Below are 13314 nucleotides of genomic sequence, written 5' to 3' on the forward strand. Positions count from 1 at the left end.
GATAAAATCCAAAATAATCTCTTAATCTCAAGATATTTAACTTAATCACACCTGCCCCCCCCCTTTTTTTTTTTTTACAAAAGGTAACATTTATAACTTGCAGGGATTTAGAATGTAGACTTTAGGATCCATTATCAGCCTACCACAACTATCTATTCATGTTTTTATATGTTCATCTAGACATATATACACATATGAAACATTTTTTTCTTTACAAACTAAAATGGAATAATAATATGGTCTTTATTTAAATGTTACCTCCTCTGAGTTCAGTCTTACCCCTCTATCCAAAATACAGCCCCTTAACCCTTTGTCTCTTCATCCTTCTTTATTTTTCTTCCTAGTATCTGTATCAATCCAGGTTGCCTGTTTCTATTAAAATAACTGACTTCTGTTCATTTGAGCAGAAAATGAATTTATCCTAAGTTATTTGGTAACACATCAGGAGGGTTGTATACACCACTCAGGGACTACATGCCTAAAACCACATCCAGTGTTTATTGGTTGTGTGGTATAGATCTTTTTCCATCCTCTTACTCTTAACCTATCCATGTCTTGGATATTAAAAATGCATCTCTAATAGACAGAATATGATTTTTTAAAAAATCCATTCTAATGATCTCTATTTTTTTAATTTGAGCAAATAGCTTATTTACATTTAAGGTGAGTATTGATATGGTGGGATTTAAGTCTACTATTTTTTAAAATTTTATTTACTTATTTATTTTTGGCTGTGCTGGGTCTTCATTGATGCTTCTGCTTTCCTCTAGTTGTGGCAAGTGGGGCTGCTCTTCGTTGCAGAGCACAGGCTCTAGGCGTGGGGGCTTCGGTGGTTGTGGTGCATGGGTTCAGCAGTTGCGGCTTGAGTACAGGCTCAGTAGTTGTGGCACACAGGTTTAGCTGCTCTGCAGCATGTGGGATCCTCCTGGACCGGGGATCAAACCCATATCTCTCCTGCACTGGCAGGCGAGTTCTTTACCACTGAGCCACCAGGGAAGTCCCCTAAGTCTACTATTTTATTATTTGTTTTACATCTTCCCATCTGTTTTCTTTTTTTAATTAGTTTCTTCTTTATTATGGTCTTTTTGTTTAATTGAAAACAAATTTTGGAATTTATCTATTGTGTTTCTAGCTATGTCATTTTGTGTTATTTTTCAGTGGTTGCTTAGTGTTTTCAAAACACATTCCTAACATTTCTGGTCTATTTTGAGTTAATATTGTAGCACTTTATGCAAAGCATGAGAACCTTACCACCATATAGGTCCAGTTATCCAGTGTCAGCTTCCAATTATTTATGTTCTAGTTTTTGTAAGTATTACAATTTTTTGCTTTAAATAGTTGTATGTATTTTTAATTAATAGTTGTATGTATTTTTAATAAGAGAAAAATAATGTATCATGAATAATACTTTGTAGAAACTCTGGATTCTCTTGTGTTCTTTCAAAGAGTATTGATTGCTTTTTCTTTTCTAATTTCAGCAGAGTTAAGCTACCTTGACTCAAACTTTATAATTAGATAGCATCACCGACTCAATGGACATGAATCTGAGCAAATTCCGGGAGATAGTGAAGGCCAGGGGAGCTTGGTGTGCTGCAGTCCAGGGTGTCAGAGATTTGGACACGACTTGGTGACTGAACAACAACAATGAACAATACTCGTGTGTACAGGGGCCAATCAGAGATTTAGCTGAGTCTCTACACAGAATCACTACACAGAATACTGGTCTTCACTTTTCTGGCTCTCTCCTATCTGGGACTACCCCTCCCCTCCATTTTTGGCAGCTGTGTTTGCTCTAAACTCTGTCCTCTGATTTTCAAGGCAGTAAAATTGAGGACCTCTGACTATTAGCTGCTCCACGTGGTGCTGACAGTGGGCTCCCCTCATACTGAAAACCATAAACATGGGAATGCAGCCAGTGCCATTCCTTTTCCCAGCTGTCAGTCTCCAACCGCACTCTCCACTTCTGTCTGGTTTGGGCCATCCTCCAGGATCTGCAGGTAGTTGTTTCCAAACTTTTTAGACTTACATTTGTTATCTGCAAGAGGGTTAGTCTTGCAAAACCACTAGTAATGAATATTTATTGTATTTTATTAAATTATTTAACTGTGATGGATAGGGTGAAAGATCTTCATTTAGTCATATAGTAAGCCAGACAGTTTGAGAAGCGCTAAAACTCAGCAGTGGCCACAGGACTGGAAAAGGTCCGTTTTCATTCCAATCCCAAAGAAAGGCAATGCCAAAGAATGCTCAAACTACCGCACAATTGCACTCATCTCACATGCTAGTAAAGTAATGCTCAAAATTCTCCAAGCCAAGCTTCAGCAATATGTGAACCGTGAACTTTCAGATGTTCAAGCTGGTTTTAAAAAAGGCAGAGGAACCAGAGATCAAATTGCCAACAGCCGCTGGATCATCGAAAAAGCAAGAGAGTTCCAGAAAAACATCTGTTTCTGCTTTATTGACTATGCCAAAGCCTTGGACTGTGTGAATCACAATCAACTGTGGGAAATTCTGAAAGAGATAGGAATACCAGACTACCTGACCTGCCTCTTGAGAAACCTATATGCAGGTCAGGAAGCAACAGTTAGAACTGGACATGGAACAACAGACTGGTTCCAAATAGGAAAAGAAGTACGCCAAGGCTGTATACTGTCACCCTGCTTATTTAACTTATATACAGAGTACGTCATGAGAAACGCTGGGCTGGAAGAAGCACAAGCTGGAATCAAGATTGCCGGGAGAAATATCAATCACCTCAGATATGCAGATGACACACCCATATGGCAGAAAGTGAAGAGGAACTAAAAAGCCTCTTGATGAAAGTGAAAGAGGAGAGTGAAAAAGTTGGCTTAAAGCTCAACATTCAGAAAACGAAGATCATGGCATCTAGTCCCATCACTTCATGGGAAATAGATGGGGAAACAGTGGAAACAGTGTCAGACTTTATTTTTGGGGGCTCCAAAATCACTGCAGATGGTGATTGCAGCCATGAAATTAAAAGACGCTTACTCCTTGGAAGGAAAGTTATGACCAACCTAGATAGCATATTGAAAAGCAGAGACATTACTTTGCCAACAAAGGTCCGTCTAGTCAAGGCTATGGTTTTTCCAGTAATCGTGTATGGATGTGAGAGTTGGACTGTGAAGAAAGCTGAGCACCAAAGAATTGATGCTTTTGAACTGTGGTGTTGGAGAAGACTCTTGAGAGTCCCTTGGACTGCAAGGAGATCCAACCAGTCCATTCTAAAGGAGATCAGCCCTGGGAGTTCTTTGGAAGGAATGATGCTAAAGCTTAAACTCCAATACTTTGGCCACTGCATGTGAAGAGTTGACTCCTTGGAAAAGACTGATGCTGGGAGGGATTGGGGCAGGAGGAGAAGGGGACGACAGAGGATGAGATGGCTGGATGGCATCACGGACTCGATGGACATAAGTTTGAGTGAACTCCGGGAGTTGGTGATGGACAGGGAGGCCTGGAGTGCTGATTCATGGGGTCGCAAATAGTCATAAAAGTTCCTGTAACCAAAATCTCTGGAGTTACTTGTTTCTATCATTTCCTAAACCTGATTGCTCAGCAAACCCTTTTATTCTCTGAGCCAACTCGTTGCTACAAAGTATATTCATTTTGTAGTGGGCGGAGGTGGGGATGGGGGTTGGGAGGGTTATGTAGACCATAGGTTACTCTGTTGCATGCAGTGTACTATAATTGATACAATATTATCCAAATTTTCTATTACTTGTCCTAATATAAAAAAGGAACAGCTGTCATTTACAAATAAAGAAACCATTTGTAATCCGGAGACAGGGGAGGGAAGCTGACAGCAACTACAGCTAAGTGTCATGTGGCTGAAGTCATACAATATGGCAAAATGACTATGGCAGACCACATAGATGCTCAACATTTACTAAAAGTTAAAATTAGTGTTTAAATGATGACATAGAATGTCCAAACCATGTGCTAAAGAGCATCTCATCAATTCTCTGCTTCATTTTACAGCCGAAGCACTTTTGAGACCCAGAGACTAGAAGTACGTTGACCAAGACTACAGAGTCAGAAAATAGTATAGAGTGGAATCTATATGAAGGATTCTTAACTACCAGTCTGCCTTTTAACTTCTTTGTTGGGGTTAAAACTGGTTGTGTAAGAAGGACTTTTTTTTCCCCCTTTAATGTATGTGCTTAGTTGCTCAGTCGTGTCAGAGTCTTTGCAACCCCATGGATTGTAGCCCACCAGTCTCCTCTGTCCACGGGGATTCTCCAGGCAAGAATACTGGAGTGGGTTGCCATGCACTCCTCCAGGGGATCTTCTCAACCCAGAAATCGCATTGCAGGCAGATACTTTACTGTCTGAGTCACCAGGAAAGCAGCTCCCCACCCCCCCGCCCCTTTAATATTTTAAGTTTTAAGCACAGCAGCAGACCCGCCTTCATTCCAATGATTCTTCAATAAAAACTGCAGTTGTCGAGTACACGTTAGCGCATCAGGACCCATTTTTCAAAAAAAAAAAAAAAAAAGTTACACAGATAACAGCAGAGTTGGTCTATAGGAAGCAGTATTGGGAGCTGAAATTTTCACACCCAGGTTCTCCTTGTTGGCCAAGTGAATAAATTGCCCATGTTGCTGGTTTATTAGTTTATTCATGAACATTAAGTATTGCCTCTAATTGTTTCGTTCCTACCAATCCTGAACCAGGCCTGTGGTGAGCTGCCACAGCACCCAGAAAGCTCTAGGTGGCATCTGGTAGCAAGAAAAACAAGGGCTGAGGAAACATTTTTAGTAACACTTCAGAAAACTTACACATTATTTTTACAAACTGCTACTTAGAGACTTCATTAATCTATTCCACTCCACTCTCATTCATCTATTTTATTCTTTTTTATGCTGTTTCCTCTCACCAACTGCTTTCTCCTTTGATTCGTCCTTTGATATAATCGGAATCTGCTAGAGCTATTTTTCAGCTACAATTATTTTTCTTCAATATGTTTAAAATCATATGCTACTTAAGCCAAAGCTAGACCTATGTTCTGGAGCTTCAGCAGGATAATAGTTTTGAGTTGTTTTCATGTTTTTAGCTTCCATTTACATCCATGATATTTATTTCTACTCCCCAAAGTGGAAACATTTAAAAGTTTTCAAATTAAAAGTGGTTTTCTGGGATTCCCAAAGCCTCCAACTAGCTCACAACAGGCATAAATTTGTCACAGTAGATGTCAACATGGCTTTCTTTTTGGTGTGCTGACTACCCAGACGCTTCTTTAATCTTATTTCATTCCATGAATTCATTTAGTACACACTGGTTTAGTGACTCCAACATGTAAGTCACGGTACTAAATGCCAGATGCTTTAGGACAGGAGAAAGGTTATATTAAGAACCTTTCCATGTATTCTCCTGTGAAGTTATTTATAAGGTAAGTAACTATGTCACTGGAGAAGACTCTTGACAGTCCCTTGTACAGCAAGATGATCAAGCCAGTCAATCCTGAGGGAAATCAACCCTGAATACTCACTGAAGGACTGATGCTGAAACTGAAGCTCCAATACTTCAGCCACCTGATGTGAAGAGCTGACCCATTGGAAAAGACTCTGACGCTGGGAAAGATTGAGGGCAGGAGGAGAAGGGACCGACAAAGGATGAGATGGTTGGAGGGCATCACCGACTGGATGGACATGACTTTGAGCAAGCTCTGGGGGTTGGTCATGGACAGGGAAGCCTGGCGTGCTGCAGTCCATGGGGTCACTAAGAGTCGAATGTGACTGAGACTGAACAACAGCTACTACTTCACAGGCAATGGTGAACACTTTTAACAATTATCTGTTTTTACTCCTCATAATATTCTAGTATTATCACTTTACTGGCTCAGAAAAATATGCCATTTGCCAAAGGGCACAGAGTTAGCCGGAATTTGAACTCAGCTCAGCTATGCCCCACCACTCCCTGATATAAAATCTTTCCTGTGCACTGGTTTAGCTTCTGTTCCCACTTTTGGTCTTTTAAGTAAAGCTTTTTTCAGTTCAACACAAACACCTTTCCTAGCATTTAAACTGTTCTTCATCCCCTTCTTTTTTGACATCTGTCGTGGGTTGAACTGTGTCCCCACAAAATATATAGGTCAAAGTCCCAACCCCAGCACCCCATATCAAGACCTGATTTGGAAATAGAATTATTCTATATATAATTAATTTGGACACAGAGACAGATATGCACACAGGGAGAACATCCTGTGAAGACTGGAGTTATGCTGTCACAAACGAAGGAACATCAAGATTGCTGGCAAACCTCAGAAGTTAAGAGAAAGGCATGGAACAGATTCCCCACCTTAGCGGTAACCAGTCCTACAAATACCTTGATTTCAAACTTCCTGTCTTCAAAATTATGAGAAAATAACTTTGCGGTTTAAGCTACCAGTTTGCCATACTTTGTTATGGCAGCCTTAGCAAACTAGTACATCTACACTTAGACGATTCAGAAACTCAGATTTCTACTGCTGTGTCTTTTTCTGCTTGACACTGCAATATTCCCCTTCTCTGTTTATGTGATTTTTTACATGATGAAGGTAGAACCAGTGGTATCATTGCCAAATGTGAGATGTCAAGAGTTATCTTTGAAATCTTGATCTCCCTCCCACATTTGGGCAATCATCCAAATGGCTGAAGGCTTAGAAGAATCAGCTTTGAAGTCAATTGGGCTCAAATACCAGTTTCCACATTTACTAGCTGTGTAGCTTGGGCAACTCCTTAAGCCTAAGTTTCTTTCCCTATTAAAAGGGCTAACACCAACACTACCACATGAAGTTTCGATGATACTTAAGGGAGAAAATATAATAATTAGTACATAAACTGACATCTAAACAAAATTACCTATTATCATTAACGTTTCTAAAACACACAAACTTTAGAATTTATTTTTCATAGGTATTTCAGACACATATTTGTATACATTATTTAAGCGTTATAATCTGCCAGTATGAGAGTGACTCTAGCTATTAACTCCCCTGAAGCCTTCAGGTGTTATCAACTTTGGCTCAAATCTTAAAATCACCACAAACAGGAGAGCAGCAGGAATAAATATACTCATCTTTATAAACTCTGTTCCCCACCTCCCAAAAGCTCAATAAGTTAAGTGAATAAGTGAACAACTTTTTAGGATGAGCTATGGATGGAAATAAGTAGGTTCAACATGTATACAACAAAAGCTTGAAAGTTAATATTGAACAACATGGATTAAAATTCCACTATATCATTACTCTGGCTAACTCTACCTCACACTCTGAACATGTTACTCTTTTTTTTTTTTTCCACAGTACTCAAAAATTTAACGTTATCTGTTTGCTCTTCGTTGTTCGCTGGATTCATGGGTGCTAGAATCCCAGGGACGGGGGAGCCTGGTGGGCTGCCGTCAATGGGGTCGCACAGAGTCGGATACGACTGAAGCGACTTAGCAGCAGCAGCAGCACCTATCAAACGCTTAATAATTGCTGTCTTGGCTACTTGTCAGAAGAGGAAGTTACAACACAAGAAATGACATCAGGCTGTATTTCATTACCATGTATTTCATTAGCGTTCGAAATGCTGGTGGGGGAATGGTCAGTCAATGCAAAATTCAGAATACTGCTTTCCGAGAAAGTCAAAGTTAAAACTGACTTCTTAGAGAAGATTTCACTAACTCCGCCAGTCCTGGAAGGCGAAATTAACGCCGGATTTCTCAAAGACTACGTTTTCTTCTCTGTATTCCCAGACCCTGTCCCTATGTTTGGTACACTGTGTTTCAAATGCACCTGCTGAATCCCGATTTGGGCGGGATTACGAATCCACGGGGCAATTTAGCGTTAAAAACAAAACAAAACAAACCCCCCCAAACCAAAACTTCTTTTAGAACCAACTACATTAGGGAACCGTAACCAATCATTAGGCTGGCCAGGGGTTTCACTTAACAGTGGTCAGCAAAGTGGAATTTGAGATGTGCTTCAGAAGTAGCGAAAACGTGTTGGCTGTCGTTTCAGGAAAACACAGACACACAAGCACGCGCGCAATCACCCACAGACTGACAAATCACGAACATTCAGAGTGACTTAGAAACGAAGCGAGAGTGTGCCGCTCAGGGAGGCCCAGTTAGCGGGGTCGACAGGAAATTACAATTACGGCGTAGTAAGGGTTAAAATTTGGCACCCCACTCCAGTACTCTTGCCTGGAAAATCCCATGGACGGAGGAGCCTGGTAGGCTGCAGACCATGGGGTCACGAAGAGTCGGACACGACTGAGCAACTTCACTTTCACTTTTCCCTTTCATGCATTGGAGAAGGAAATGGCAACCCACTCCTGTTTTTGCCTGGAGAATCCCAGGGACGGGGGAGCCTGGTGGGCCGCCGTCTATGGGGTCACACAGAGTCGGACACGACTGAAGCGACTTAGCAGCAGCAAGGGTTAAAATTAATTTTCCACCTCAGCCTGGGGTGCCTGGGCTCCCAGAGCTTTAAAAGATCGCGCGGACAGCAGAGCCAGGCCCTTCTCGCGCTCCGTAGAAGAAGCTCTCTGGGCCTCCGCAGGCCGCGCCTCCAGCGGGAAATGACGTTAAGAAGCTGCCCGCGTTAGTGCCTGCTTCGTGAGCCAATGACCGGCCGAGCAGAGTCAGAAAGTTAGTAGGAGTCCTGTCTCAGGACCGCCTCAATCCGGAAAACAGAAATTCTCCAGGCCCGGCATTGCCAGAGCCAGCTCTTTCATAGCAGGGAGTGCGCACGCGCCCAGGGGTCCTGGGAAACCCTTAAATACCGTCATGCAGGCTCATTCGTTCTCTTTCCCTGCCGCCGCGGAGCCGCGCGGAGGCGGAGGCTCGGGGTGAGTGAGGCAAAGTAAGGGTGTTGGTTATGCAGCGTGGCTGCATTTTACTTGGAGTTGGCGTTGAGTATGTGGGACTAATTGGGATCATTTCTTTAACTTATTGCTGTTTGTTTTGCAGTGCATTCAAGATTCGGCTCCACCCGTAACCCACCGCCATGGCCGAGGAAGGGTGAGTCCAGGGCTGGATGGTGGGGCGGGCAAAGCGTGGGCCTGGATCCAGTCGCGTGGTTTCTAGATGTGCCCTGGAGCCGTAAGCGCATCTGGCCTACCTTGCTGATAACTGTCGAGTCCAAGGCGTTAGATTGTGGGCGAGAATTTACCACATTAAAAAACTTAAAATTTTTGTTTTTTAGCATTGCTGCTGGAGGTGTAATGGACGTTAATACTGCTCTGCAAGAGGTGCTGAAGACCGCCCTCATCCACGATGGCTTAGCACGTGGAATTCGCGAAGCTGCGAAAGCTTTAGACAAGTACGTGTATCAGTCTCAATACTGTGGGTTGTTGGAACCGGAGCAAAACTGCAGCTGAGGGAAGAAAGCGTGAAGTTCATGGTGTTAGCACAAAAGTTCTGAATGACATCCGTTCTACAGGAAACATAGGAAAAGGTATCAGCTCAGAACTCTAATGGCCCGCTGAGTGTGTGTTTTTGAATGGGGACGAACGTTTGATTCTTGAAGTAAAACTACAGTGTTTGAATGATGACTTAAGTTGTCGGATACCCCTTCACTCTTTGTATGAGTGAAATCTCATAGTCTGACAAACCTGTAGATTTGGGGGCTAATTTCACTGTTAGTTCGGGAATAGATGGGAACCTTCATTTTGAACTTTGGAGACTTAAACCACTAAATTACTGTGGCAGAAACATTGGGATTTAGCATGAAGTTAGTAAGTGGTAGCTGTAGGGGTCAATGTGGATGAGAAATACTTGTAAATTTACTCAGTGAGGTCTTGGGGCTGGTTATCTTGGCAAAACAACTGTTTAAGGTTTAAAGCCAAAATTAATGACCACTAAGCTGAGTGAAAGCTACAGTCCATGGGGTCGGGAGGAGTCGGACAGGACTGAGCGACTTCACTTTCACTTTTCACTTTCATGCATTGGAGAAGGAAATGGCAACCCACTCCAGTGTTCTTGCCTGGAGAATCCCAGGGATGGGGGAGCCTGGTGGGCTGCCGTCTATGGGGTTGCAGAGAGTCGGACATGACTGAAGCGACTTAGCAGCAGCAGCAGCAGCAAGCTGAGTGAATTTAAATCTATTAATTTGGAGTAAATTTGCCAGTGGAACCAGCCTTTCTTGGAAAGCTGGTTAGAATGTCCTTTACTATTCTGCAGGGAAATGCTGTGCAATATTAGATTGGGCCCAGTAACAGGTAACAGTTAAACAGTTGCTATATGTGAAATTTAGAGTTTTACAAGTTATTGAAGATTAGGTGGTTCTATAGACAGATGGAAGTAAAGAAACAGTATGCTTTCTGGCAGCTACTTCAAACTGAAGTTGTGTTCTCCAATGCCTGGTTAGGTTTTTGCCAGTGTATCCAATGCAAAGATAATTCTGTTACAGACTGCAGGTGGATTTAGACCCAGATTTTAGCTTCTGCTGTTGGATTTTGCATTTCAGGCGCCAAGCCCATCTGTGTGTGCTTGCATCCAACTGTGATGAGCCTATGTATGTCAAGTTGGTGGAGGCCCTTTGTGCTGAGCATCAAATCAACCTGATTAAGGTAAGTTACTCTTTGGATTTTGTTTTTGTGAAAGAGAAATCAGCTTATTGTAAATTAGACCAGTTACAGACCTGTGTCCACATAAAGGCTATCCATAATGATTTTTGTCATTCCAGAGAAAGTTTTTAAAGAATTCTTCTGCAGGTCTGAAAAGCATCACAAACTTGGCATTTGTTGGCTATGCTAAAGCTAGTTAGGGAAGCATTTTTATTCCTGAAGATTTAAATGCTAGTTTTACGTTGATACAGAATAACCTGTGTAGGGTATTGATAGGTTTCTTTGGGCTGTACATGATGACAACTGGCTCCCTCTACTGAACCGTGGTGAGGAAACTGCCATGTCACCCTATCTGACTACAGCCACCTTTCATCTAATGTATTGTCAGTAGTATTAGTGCCTACTAGTGTGGTGATTTATTTTTGTTCTTATTCCCCCTAATAGGTGGATGACAACAAGAAACTAGGGGAATGGGTAGGCCTCTGTAAAATTGACAGAGAGGGAAAACCTCGTAAAGTGGTTGGTTGCAGTTGTGTGGTGGTGAAGGTAAGCTGATATTTATGTCTGGCATAAATGTTGTACTGGGTAACCATGCTTAACATGGGATATATATCAAGGTCTGTTTGGAGAAGTGATAATAGTTACATTACCATGCAAAACTTAAAAGCTTAAAAGTGATCGAGGGTTCATTATACAAAGTATGACTGTTAAATTTTGTGGTTAGATTTTTGTCCCATCCTTGTGTATATTACAAACACAAACAAGTGATGGTAAAATTGTCAGAAATGACACAACGTGGAATTTTGTGTGAATTTTTGAATGAGTTTTATGTAGATAGCTTCTGTCCAAGTGACGTTAGTGTGTCAGATGATTGTTTTTCAGTGTGTTAGTCATGCAGTCATATCTGACTCTTTGTGACCCCATGGACTGTAGCCCACCAAGAGCCTCTGTCCATGGAATTCTCCAGGCAAGAATACTGGAGTGGCTAGCCATTCCCTTTCAAGGATAATCCTGACCCAGGGATCAAACCCGGGTCTCCCACATCACAGGCAGATTCAAAACAAGCAAAAACATCTTAGTGATTGATTCTGATATAGAAAGTGAAAATGAAACTCATGGTGCTGGATAATACAGTTGTATCAGATATAAATATTGAATGTAATAGTTCTCAAAGTGTAAATGAAATAACAATTTTTGTCCAGGCCACAGGTGTTAGTTTCAGCAAAAATCTCCTGGTCAATAATGAGTTAACCCTGTAATAAGTCACTTAAAAGCAAAGGCGTAATTCTCAACAGACGTAGAAAGTCTTTCTTACAAAAAAAAGGAAATAAGCCATAATTAAGCCAGCCAAAGAATCTGCTAACCTGAATGTGTTTCTGCAGAAATTTAGAAAATGCTGGCAATAGGAAAGCCATGTTACGAGCCTTAAAGACAATGAAGTCATTAAGGTCCCTGAAAATGGCTACAAGGCATTTTAATGGTGGGAAATACTTAATAAAATGTGCTTTTTTTTTGTAAAGCTTCACTAACTACTGCTAACAACTTGGGAGTTTGTAAATTTTAGTAAAATCACATTTGTTTTTTAGGACTATGGCAAAGAATCTCAGGCCAAGGATGTCATCGAGGAGTACTTCAAATGCAAGAAATGATGAAATAAAAAACTGATTTCTTGTTTTCCATCTCTGGCTTTTTATTTGGGGTAGGAAAATTAAAGTGTGTTAATGAAGGACAAAAGATTCATTGCAAAATAACTGGACGCATGCTGTTTGTCCTGGTTTCTAAGTGAAAGCATTTTTTGCAACCAGTAAGTAATTTCAGTTGGCAAGTAGAGCCCAAGTGAAGATAGGCTTGGTGATGGTCAGGGTTTTATTGGGTGGATATTTATGACTGACCCATAGCCTAGAAAAGTGAACTGGACAAATCAGCAAAATACAAAGGGAACTGGATTGGATTTAGGCTGTGGGGCACTAGAAGGTACGTGAAGCACAGGTGTGCTTTTGTACAGCCCATTAGGGCAGGTCAGGGTTTCTTATTTAAATATCAGTCACAGAAACATGTGCGTTCATGTACTCAAGTCCCCAAAATTCTCAGGGAAAGGCAATGGTGATCTGTGTACTTGAAGCCTGAGTCAAGTTGAGATTGTAGGAATATGAAATTCCCTTATAGATAACCAAGTGGGGTACTTTGAGTTTCTTTTAGTTTACCAGTCTAAATATGCAGTGACAGGGCACATGGGAAAAGGAATTAGTTTTAATTGCAGTTTCTCTATGTCTTAATATATTCTCTGTACTGTATTTGGTGCCATTTGAGTGTGTTTATGTAGTGGGAAAACCATATGTTTGATCTTTTATGGGAAATAGTGTAATTCAGGCTAGGAAAAATAGAATTACTGCAATGTGCCTTTTCGTACTGACTCACTGGCCCCTCTCAAAATTAGTGCTAGGAAGGCTTTGTTTGGCCTTTGTTACTCTCAGTTCAGTCATTCAGTTGTGTCTGACTGCAATCTCATGGACCTGTCCATCATGGGGCAGTATGATGGCACAAAGCCCTTGATTAAGGGACATGAGTTTGCGCAAACACCAAGCGATGATGGACAGAGAAGCCTGGGGAGCTGCAGTAAATGGGGTTGCAGAGTTGGACAGGACTCAATGACTGAACAACTGAATTTTTTCCCTTTTTTGTGTAAGAGTAAGGGGCTTCCCTGGTGGCTTAGCTGTAAAGAATCCACCTGCATTGTGGGAGACCTGGGATCAATCCCTGTATT

At 41.5% G+C, this 13314-nt stretch overlaps 1 protein-coding gene and 3 non-coding genes across 5 annotated transcripts; all 4 read left to right on the forward strand.

The window, feature by feature from the left end:
• The first annotated feature begins 8740 nt into the window (after nucleotides 1–8740).
• Nucleotides 8741–12224, forward strand: RPS12 (ribosomal protein S12). 2 transcript variants are annotated; one of them, XM_055535666.1, is made up of 6 exons: nucleotides 8741–8831; nucleotides 8953–9003; nucleotides 9188–9304; nucleotides 10451–10553; nucleotides 10995–11096; nucleotides 12137–12224. In XM_055535666.1, the coding sequence occupies exons 2-6, from the start codon at nucleotides 8990–8992 to the stop codon at nucleotides 12197–12199; spliced, it is 399 nt and encodes a 132-aa protein (XP_055391641.1). In that variant the 5' UTR covers nucleotides 8741–8831; nucleotides 8953–8989; the 3' UTR covers nucleotides 12200–12224. The 2 variants fall into 2 exon arrangements, with proteins under 2 accessions (XP_055391641.1, XP_055391640.1); XM_055535665.1 differs by having other exon boundaries at nucleotides 8782–8845.
• Nucleotides 9524–9596, forward strand: LOC129620272 (small nucleolar RNA SNORD101). Its single transcript, XR_008698465.1, has one exon. It is a non-coding gene; the product is annotated as a small nucleolar RNA SNORD101 (small nucleolar RNA).
• LOC129620278 (small nucleolar RNA SNORD100) lies at nucleotides 10837–10913 on the forward strand. Its single transcript, XR_008698471.1, has one exon. It is a non-coding gene; the product is annotated as a small nucleolar RNA SNORD100 (small nucleolar RNA).
• LOC129620277 (small nucleolar RNA SNORA33) lies at nucleotides 11891–12020 on the forward strand. Its single transcript, XR_008698470.1, has one exon. It is a non-coding gene; the product is annotated as a small nucleolar RNA SNORA33 (small nucleolar RNA).
• Nucleotides 12225–13314: the final 1090 nt, after the last annotated feature.

This window comes from Bubalus kerabau, chromosome 9, assembly GCF_029407905.1.
Source record: "Bubalus kerabau isolate K-KA32 ecotype Philippines breed swamp buffalo chromosome 9, PCC_UOA_SB_1v2, whole genome shotgun sequence".
Taxonomy (NCBI): Eukaryota; Metazoa; Chordata; class Mammalia; order Artiodactyla; family Bovidae; genus Bubalus; species Bubalus kerabau.